This window comes from Trichosurus vulpecula, chromosome 3 (genome assembly GCF_011100635.1).
Source record: "Trichosurus vulpecula isolate mTriVul1 chromosome 3, mTriVul1.pri, whole genome shotgun sequence".
NCBI classification, from domain to species: Eukaryota; Metazoa; Chordata; class Mammalia; order Diprotodontia; family Phalangeridae; genus Trichosurus; species Trichosurus vulpecula.
The window spans coordinates 191,155,148-191,165,150 of NC_050575.1; the positions used below are offsets into that span (position 1 = coordinate 191,155,148).

The 10,003-nt window shown below is 41.3% G+C and overlaps 1 protein-coding gene across 2 annotated transcripts in view; it reads left to right on the forward strand.

The window, feature by feature from the left end:
• Positions 1 to 9,118, forward strand: part of BMP7 (bone morphogenetic protein 7) — a 100,117-nt gene extending 90,999 nt beyond the window's left edge. Inside the window, exons 5-7 of one of the 2 annotated variants that reach the window (XM_036751580.1) lie at positions 1,998 to 2,074; positions 4,077 to 4,187; positions 8,858 to 9,118. In XM_036751580.1, coding sequence (XP_036607475.1) covers positions 1,998 to 2,074; positions 4,077 to 4,187; positions 8,858 to 9,007 — 338 coding nt within the window. In that variant the 3' untranslated portion in view covers positions 9,008 to 9,118. The remainder of the gene's footprint in view (positions 1 to 1,997; positions 2,075 to 4,076; positions 4,188 to 8,857) is intronic. The other variant, XM_036751581.1, reaches the window with a different exon arrangement.
• The last annotated feature ends 885 nt before the right edge of the window (positions 9,119 to 10,003 follow it).

A 10,003-nucleotide genomic window follows, 5' to 3' on the forward strand; every position in this document is an offset into this window, starting at 1 on the left:
AGCCAGCCATTACCCTAAGCTGTCCTAAGCCCAACTAGGATGTGTCACAGGGCTGTACCCTAAGCTGAAATAATCAATTTGGTTTAAGCTAAAGCTACCACCACCAACCTGCCTACAAGCAATATTTTTTTGTTTGTTTTTTTGGTTTTTTTTTGCTATGAATCTGATCCTTAGAACTTTGCTAAGTTTGCGGCTGATTGTTTAAGAACTAGTAGTCCTGGGATGAAAGAAAGTCTCTCTACACAGCCTAGGATGGTTCCATGGGGTCAGTGAAGTCTGTGCTGGGGAAGAGGATACAGTACATTTGATTCCCAGTGGTTTAGCTAGGTGGGGGCAGATTCAATTCAGTCATGAAGTGCCTGCTGTGTGAGAGGCATATTCGTGTTGTGTATGTTTTGCCTCTGTTGCAGTCAAGAAGGCTTGGGTTCAAGTTGTGCCTCTGATACAAACTATCTCTTTGCTACAAATAAGATCTTAAGTTACAGTAATTGCTAATCTACATTGGTGGTTGGAGTTTCTGTGGCCAGTCATTCCTGTACCTAAGAGTTTCCCCTACCAAAGAAGTCACACGTCTGAACAGAGAAGAGGGAGGAGGAGGAAGCACAAGGCATTATATATTGAAGATGCAATGATAAGGTGTTGTTTAGTCTGTGCCCTCAGAGAGCTCACATCCTACCCTTGCCCAGTATCTGAGTTTTACAGACAGAGCTTAAGTAGGTCTGGGATAATGGAGTGGCCTAGAAGCATTTAGGAATAGTAGAAAGAACCCTGGGTTTTGATTCAAGATGCCTGTTGTTGAAACCTTGTGAAGCTTCGTACTACATGTGCAAGTCACTCATCCCCTGGGCTTTAGTTACCTCATCTATAAAATGAGGGGTTTGGACTAGACAACATTTAAGGTCCCTTCCAGCCCTAAACCCTATGATCCTGGGGATATAGGAGCACCTGGTGACCAAGGAAGAGCTCATTTATAGGATTAGATTTCTAATTATTATTGCATTTTTATCACTTAATGCCTTTCTTTCTTTCCTCCTTCCTTCCTACCTTCTCTTCCGTATTCAAAAGGATCCCCAATCCATTTCTCATTAGAAGTGTATATGCAATACTCTTTCCTTCTTTAAATCATCCCTTAGATGGATTATTAATTATCAGTGTTGGTTTAAATGTCTCATTTGAATGATTTGGGGAGGGTCATTATTCTGAGTTTCAGCAGTGTTTGTCTCAAGTCCTTGTAACCTATTAGCCAAATTCCTGGCAACCCAGAAGGCTTGAATCACATGGCCAAGGGAAGCCTCAAGGCCTTTCACCCAACCTCCCATATCAAGTTAGCTCTCTGTCCTCCTTGGTTTTTCTCTCTCTGGAATGTTAGAGTAATTGACTCCATAGCCCCTTCAGAATTCTGCCAGCAGATTCTGAAGGGGATTCATTCTGGGGGGAACAAGAACAGCAATTCCATTCCCCCTCACTCCCTCCATGGGATGGAACTAGTTTCTCCATGAGTTGGCTGGCCACACAAAGCAAGATCCTTCTGAAAGAGATTATACTGAGAGAGGCTTCTGCGGCCTGCTGCTGGAAGCCAGATGGGGGTTTGATTATTTTTATTGAATCCATTCCCGATTTCACCACATACATACATATATACATATACATATATATGTACATACATAAATACATACATACATATGTATATGGTGAAATGAATGAATGAATTGAAATTCACGTGAGCATTTGACAGGTGTTTTAAAGAATGTATGTGAAAGGGATGGTAATGGTGTGTAAGTGCCTCCTTTCCTGGAACCTTCTTGCCAGACTGTGTCAGCAACGGGAGCTAGAGACTTTTAGTTAATGGGTCCCTAAAAACTGAACTTTCATTGTGGGGAAATGTGTACTCCACTATCCAGTTTTTAAAGATGTTCATGTGACTATGTGCTTGTGTCATGGTTAGTGGCAGTATGTATGAGACATGTATTTTATTTTTGCCTCCTTTCCTGATTCAGAAAACAGTAGCAGTGACCAGAGGCAAGCCTGCAAGAAACATGAACTCTATGTCAGCTTCCGAGATCTGGGCTGGCAGGTAAGTCCATCAGCCCCAATGCTGAGTGATCATGGGGCCACAGGTAGCATTTTTGTGACATCCATAGAAGGGAATCATATCATTCTACAGTGGAGTTGTATGGCCTGTGTCCTCTGGCTTCAGCTTGTACTGTGGGTGAGCCATGATTCTGACTGATATGAATGTGGTCACAAGAAAAAAATAGTGAGTCTGTGCTCCACTTGAGAGAAGTGGCTTCTGTTCACTGGCGTGGGAAGTGTTATCTTTTGCAAAAGGAGGTCCTTCTGGACCATGTGGGTTGCTGGCTGCTGATGTAGAAACAATCCTGAGTTAACAAACATTAAATACTCGCTGTTTATGAGGGGCTGTTAAAGGTATCAAGGAAAAAATAGGTTGTGATTCCTGCCCTCCTGGAACTTCTAATCTAATGGGGGGAGGCAGAACAAGTACATGTGAGATATATACAAAACTAGTCAATAGAAATATGTAACCACATCATAGCACTTAGGCCTCCCTAGAGCTGTCTTGACGTTCTATGCCTCAGGGTCCTATTACCTAATGTAACAAGATGTAAAAGAAGGTAGTGATGAGAAATATTTGGAAATTTGCTCCCTTGAGAAAGAACCAAGACGTTATCGAATGCCATGTTATAGTGAAATGCCAGTGGATTTGCAGGTTGATGGTACCTTATAGTAATAACAATGATGAGGATGATATTAATAATAATATCTAGAATTTGTCAACTGTGCTTTAAATTTGGCAAGTGATTTATTTTTTTTTTCAGTTAGTAAAAATATTTATTAAACACGTACTATGTGTCAGGTAACGTTCTAAGTACTGTGGATACAAATATGAAAAAGAAAGACATTCTATGTCTTTCATAGACCTTCATAGTCCTTCCTCAAGGACCTTACAATATAGAGAAAACTACATGTAAAATGGAATAAAAAGTGGGGGTGATAGGAGGGAGGAACCCAAAGTGTAGGGGACATGGCAGAGAAATCAGAGATGTCCCAGAGTAGTGCAGCCAGGTGAGAAATGCGATGTTCAGAGCTGCGCTCCCTTCTTAAATGGAAGTAAGAGGGGCAGAGGGTCGCTCTTTGTCAAGTGATTTATAGGATTTCATTTGTGTAGAATTGTGTAATGCTAGGTGATACAGTGGATAGAGTGCCAGGCCTGGAGTCAGGAAGACTCATCTTCCTAAGTTAAATCTGGCTTCAGTCACTTACCAGCTGTGTGACCCTGGGCAAGTCACTTAACTCTGTTTGCCTCAGTTTCCTCATCTGTCAAATGAGCTAGAGAAGGAAATGGCAAACCACTCCAGTATCTTTGCCAAGAAAACCCCAAATGGGGTCATGAAGAGTTGAATGCCACTGAAATGACTTAACAAGAACATAATTTCATTTGATCCTTGAGACAACCCAGGAAGGCATGTGCTAGCGGCATTATACAATAACATATGCAGAAGTGCTTTGCAAACCTTAAAGCTCTACATGAATGTTAGCATTTATTATCATCCTCATTTTACACATGAGGAACCTGAAGCTGACCAAAGTTGCAACTTACCCAGCATTACAGGCTGTGAAATAGATAAGGCAGCATTTGAACCCAAGTCTTTCTGTCTGCAAGTCCAGTGCTTTATTCTACCACCTAGCACTCCCACTTGTGAGTTAGTGCTGGGAAGAGGTTCCTAGAATGGTAGAAGCCACACAAGGATAAATACATTGTTCTGATGGATGAAACAACTTGAATCCTATTCTGTGTCCAGCCCCAATCTTCTGTGATTTCCCCTATATTCAGCATCTCTTCTTCACTGATACAGAATGCCCCAGTATGATGCCCTTGGAATTGATCTTCCCAATTAGATCATAAGAAAGACAAAGGACAGTCTCTCCTGCTTCCTGTGTATCCCCCTTATGATTAGCAACTGTAAGATACATATCATTGCAATGTTTCCCTCTGTCTTCATCTTCCTTGTGAGTTATTAAACAAGTAACTCATAATCTGTCTCTATTTTTTCCAGGACTGGATAATTGCCCCTGAAGGTTATGCAGCCTACTATTGCGAAGGAGAGTGTGCTTTTCCCTTGAATTCTTACATGAATGCCACAAACCATGCTATTGTTCAGACACTGGTAGGTTCCTTCTGTCTTCATATAAGCTTACTTGGAACTTTTGGGACTTTATGACTTAGTGAGCCCACCTGGCTAAAAATCAGCCTTCGGTTTTGCACTAGGAAGATGAATTGTCTTGTCTCTTGTTTTGAAGTATTGGAAATAATAGCCTGCTCTACTTTGAGTAAATGAAGGGTTAGAGTTAAGAAGGAGTTAAATTTAGGTAGAGTCTTGGAAGGTGACCCTTTGCTGGTCTCAATTTTCAGGGAAGGATTGAATTGATGGTCATGTCCTTGTCAAGTACTTCAGTGACTCCACTCCCAATGCTGTGCCTGTGTAGACAGTGTCTTATGTCTGCTGCCCTAGCCTTGGAGCTCTTGTCCTTGAAGGTTCGAAAGGAAGTGATAAATAGCCACACTCCATCTCTGCTTCTAGAGACTGGGGTCTTTGTTTTGACTAAGTCCGTGGAGTGATGTCAGGACAGTATTCATTCCATTAAGTATCTACTGGGTTCAGACTACTACGTGAACTACTGGGAGAGAGACAGAGTTTTAGTAATATCATGAGTTCTCAGACTCTTGGAATTACAGTTTAGGAAAAAAGATAAGACCCAAACTTAAATAGTAAAACACCAATAAGAAATATCATAGTATGTAATATTACATGCGACAGACAGCATAGTATAATAGGAAGTGCCTTGGATTTTAAGTCAGGGGACCGGGGTTTGTATTCTGGCTTTGCAATTTATTACCCGTTTTGACTTATTCATTTAAGCCTCTGTCAGCCTTCACTTCCTCATCTGTAAAATCAGAGATTTGGACTTGAGTATCTCTAAGGTTCTTTGCAGCCTTAGATTTAGTTCTATCATACCTTATGTCATGAATGATAAACATATTCTACAATAAGCACATTAGAAAGGGAAAAACAAAGTTGTTGTTTGTCCTTTGTTCTTGAAGGTGATGCCATGATTTGCAAGTGAACTGTATCTGAGTGAGAGAGGGCTGTGCAAAGTCACCAGCCTCACTTTCTCCTCCAGAGCCATCTGGGTCCAGTGGCAAGATATAGATCAGGATGACTCAAGATGGCTCCCAGCAAAACAAAGTGCTTTGTGTGTGACTGAGGTGGAGTAAAGAAGTAGGTCATCAGAACTAAACAGATTGAGGAGCTGAGTTAAAATGTTGGAGAGAATATATCTCCCTAGCACGAGGACAAGAGTTAGGATATAGAAGGAGGTGGTGAATCAGTCTATGAACTCACTGAGAAAAGAAGGAAAATGTCTTAGGGATTGGTAGGTTATGGTGATCAGGATCCGGATTAGGTGATAAATTTGGGTATCATAAGCCTCAAGAAAGGAGAGAAAGAAAAGCAGAGAGAGATAAAAACACAGACATTCTAAGGGAGAGGGGTGGAGAGTAGTTCAGCTTCGAACCTAGAGTTCACAGAGGGGAGTAATTTGAGATAAGTTCAGAAAGGTATAGTGGTATTAGATTTTGGAAAGCCTTGAATCCCAGGCAAAGGAGTTGTCACCTTATTCAGCAAGCAGTAAGGAGCTGCTGAAGAGCTACAGCATCGTGTCTACGAAATATTCTGTCTCTATTTGAGGGATGTATTGGAAGAATAGAGAGTGAATATGGGAAGACTCTTTAGCAGACTAATGCAATACTTTTAGAGGGCGATTTTCAAGTTAGGGGAAGAGAGAATGCATTGTTCCAAGTGAGTGGGTGGGTTAGAGCTGGGGGTGAGGGGGCAAAGGCTTCAAGTTCAACTACAGAGATTGTGCCAACAGACAGCATCTGCTGGGAGACTTGGGCTCTGAGTGGCATTCCCAGCTCTCACCAGGAGATAGATACAGACAGCGTGCCCAGGCTTGTATCTAGCTCTAGTCCAAGCTGATTTGCTCAATTGTAGTTGTCAAGAGTCACTGATACTTAAGAAACAAAAATGATGCTTATGTTGGTTGTTTATTTCATACTTAACCTCATACTAGGAGCATGGGAGGTCAAAGAACATCTCTAGGAGCTCACTTTAACTGGAGAGTTATCACAGATACACGAAACCATTAGCAAGGAATACAAAAAAATGTTACACGATTTAAGTATTGAATATGGAGGCTCAGTGAAGAGGATGATTCAACCCAATAGACATTTATTAAGCACCTCTGGTATGCAAAATATCACGGTAGCACAGGGAGGGATACAAAGTTAAGGTATGGTCCCTATGCTTGTTGAGCTAATAGTCCAGTAAGGGTATATGATACATATATAAATTTCATGTATTATTTTGCATTTTAGTTAAAGTGCATGAGAGAGACAAATTAACTCCGTGAGGTGTGAGAGAACAATGATCATTTCAAAGTGGTGGTGAGGGTAACCAGAGAAGACATCATGGGGGAGGTGGTAGCTGGGATGGACCTGAAAGGATATATAGGAATTTAATAGGTGTAAGGATTGAAAGAGAAGGATTTCTCTATAAAGGGAACAGTATCAACAAAGGCAAGAAAGCTTAGGTTGTGTTTAGGGGACAGTGAGTAGTCTAATGTGGTTAGAGCACAGAGTATGTGGAAGGGAATAATTTGAACTAAGGTTGGAAACATTTGTGGGAGTCCAATCGCCAAACCAAGGAACTTGAATTCTGTCCTGCTTAATGGCCTCCAATGAGTGCCTGTTATTTACAGAGTCAAGCTTTGGCCAGATCTGTACATTAGTAAGATGTAGAGAAAGAATTCGAACGGGGAGAAAGTAGATGAAGGAAGAACTGTTAGGAAGTTGATGAAACAGTCCCGACTGGTTGAAATAGGGCCTTTAATAGAATTTTGGCAATGGAAGTAGAGAAGATGGGCGAACATGTGAAAAAGATTTCTGAGGTGGGAGATGAATGATTTGGTAACTGACTGGATGAAAGGTAAGGGAGAAGGGTGAGTCAAAGACAACATGAAGGTTTCAACACAGAGGACTATGGCGGTGACTTTATAGACAAGATGGACTTGGGCTGGGTCTTGAATAATGATAGGAGCTAGGTTTTATGTAGCGTTTTAAGGTTTGCAAAATGCTTTACATATAGTATCTCATTTGATCCTTACAATAACCCTGGGAGGTAAGTGAGGTTGTTTTCCTTATTTTACATACGTGGAAACTGAAGTTGAAAGAGGTTAAATGTTTTATCTAGGGTCGCGCAGCTAGTAAGCGTCTGAGGCAGGAACTGAACTTGGGTCTTTCTGATTCTAATATTTAATCTGCTACGAAGAAGTGAGTTCCATAGTGAAAGCATGGAAGCAGGACAAAGTATCTCATGTTCTTGGAAGACCAGTTGGTGGTCCTTATTTGATGGCAATGGGAGTTGTTTGGATAATTAGGATGAGATGAGATTGCAAAGGGTCTTCAAAGTGAGTCTGAGGAATTCAGTCTTGAGGGAGTAGGAAAATGGGAGCCATTGAATGTTGTTGAGCATGAGAACGATATGATAAAAGTGGTGTTTAGATAAAATCTGTCTGGTAGTGGTATATATTCAGCACTTGAGACCTCTCTAGCATCTAATATAGCCCCTTGCACATATTAAAGTGCTTAGTAAAGGTTTGCAAGACTGAAACGACTTCTCTGAATGACCACCTGTTGCCAAAATTGCTATGTGGGCCAAGTTTTTCTTTTAATACCTTACTAATAAACTTCTTGCATTGCCAGCTTTCCTGCTTTCTTCTCCCTTCTCCCTTCTAAGCCTGACCTTGTCAAGGGAACCCAAATCAGGGAGAGTGGGTAAATTAGTGTATTAGTATAGTTTGTATAGTATACTATAGGATAGTAAATTAGTATAAATCTACCCATACTGCAAAAAAAAAAAATCTATTTATGTCTATGGAAGATGGAGGAGTAGTATCTCATCAGGTAGGGAAAAAACCCAGCATTAGTAGTCCAAAGCTTATGTGCAGGGCTTTGGCAGCAACAACAAATACAACTATTTGTGGCTTACTTATGTTCCACTTCTTTAGGACATCATTCTCAAAGGGATATAGTTGGAAGGGACCTGGTAGGTCATCTAATACAACCCCTCATCCAAGTGCAGTCATCTATTACAACAGTCTTGACAGTCAACCAGTCTGGGCTTGAATATTTCCAGTGACTAGGAGGTTACTACCTTACAAGTCAGCCTATTCCTTTGTTCTACAACTTGAAAAGGATGTTCCTCCTCCCAATGAACTGAAATCTGCCTTTTTGCAAAATTTGCAAAAAAATTTCTACCTACTGGTTCTAGTTCTGACTTTTGGAGCCATGCAGAAGAGTTTTGGCAATGTTAGCCTTCCAGATATATTGAGCAGCTCTTATTACTTTTCCCCTGCCCCTTAGTCTTCTCCTGAAGAAGCCCTGAATAGCTTTGGTTTCTTACATGACATGACTTCTAGACTAACTTTAGTTGTCCCACTTGCCTTCCTATGTTCCCATTTGTAAATTTCCCTCTTTAATTGTGGGACCCAGAATTTTAATCTCAGTACTCTAGATGTGGTTGGAGCAGAAAGGAATACAGCCTTTCTTGCTCTGGATGTTCTCCAAAGATGGGTATCCCATATTTTTCACCACAGAGATCTAGGATAAACAAAACACACTTTCCTGTTTTACACGTAAATGATGCCTGTAGGAGAGAAGAATCGAGAGCACATCTAAGAAGAGACTATTCTACTTTTTCTTTCTTTTCCTTTCTAGGTACATTTTATAAACCCAGAGACCGTGCCGAAGCCTTGCTGTGCTCCAACCCAACTCAACGCCATCTCCGTTCTCTACTTTGATGATAGTTCCAATGTCATTCTAAAAAAATACAGGAACATGGTTGTCCGGGCCTGTGGTTGCCATTAGGCTTGTATCAGTTTAGCCTCAGGTTTCAGATCTTCTTGTGCTGCAGAAGGAGCTCCGTTCTGGATCATTTGGCAAAGAGCCGGGGCCTTCCACAACATGTCCTTTTGAAAGGAGCCACACTGTGCTGCCATTTTCAAGGGTGTGGTGTGTGTGTGTGTGTGTGTGTGCGCGCGTGCGTGCACACGTGCGTGTGTGCATGTGTGTAAAAGGTACAGGGATGATTGAGCAAAATCTCAAGAGCGAGATGCTACAAGTTGGCACAAGAAAAACAAAGCAGAAACATTCTTACCGAAAACCTGGCCACGGTGATTGGCTTCTAAGTCTCAACCCAAAGATTACTCACTCTCTGAGGGTAATTATGAACACCCCTTCATCGAGGCCACCCAGCAGGGTAGGGATGTGAATATCTGTGTGTGTGAGTGTGTGCACGTCTATATGTGCTTAGTAAGAATGACTTGGAAGTTCCTGTAATAAAACTCACAATAAAACGAATGAATGAAAAATGGTTAGGATGTTAGATACATTTCCTAAACAATTTATCCCAATTCCTTTATTTACCCTAACTTCATAAACAGAAGCTGTGGCTGGGTATCAGAGGGCCCTGAAATCCCAGAAAGTTCTCGGCATTTGACTCACAAGAACAGAAAGCATGTATGGGTTTACTCACACAAAACACAAGGAGGTAGAGGGGAAAATAAATTTCCACTCTGGGGGATGTGTTGACATTGATTGGAGAAGGAAAAATCCAAAGTAAATAAACTCCAAAGGACGTGTTCACTCTCTGTATTTGTGTTGTGTGTGCCAGAGATTAAATGGGCATGTTAAATACCAGCAGAAATCTGATTTGCTATAGTGGGAGAAAACTGTCACAGTCTGAAATCAAGGCGGGGGGGAGGGGCAGGGAGACAAGTGGCAAATCACTTTAGTGATTCTGAACTTTGGGTGTTACACTGGCTATGTAAGGTCTGAACTTAAAAAGAAATCAGGCTTTCTGAG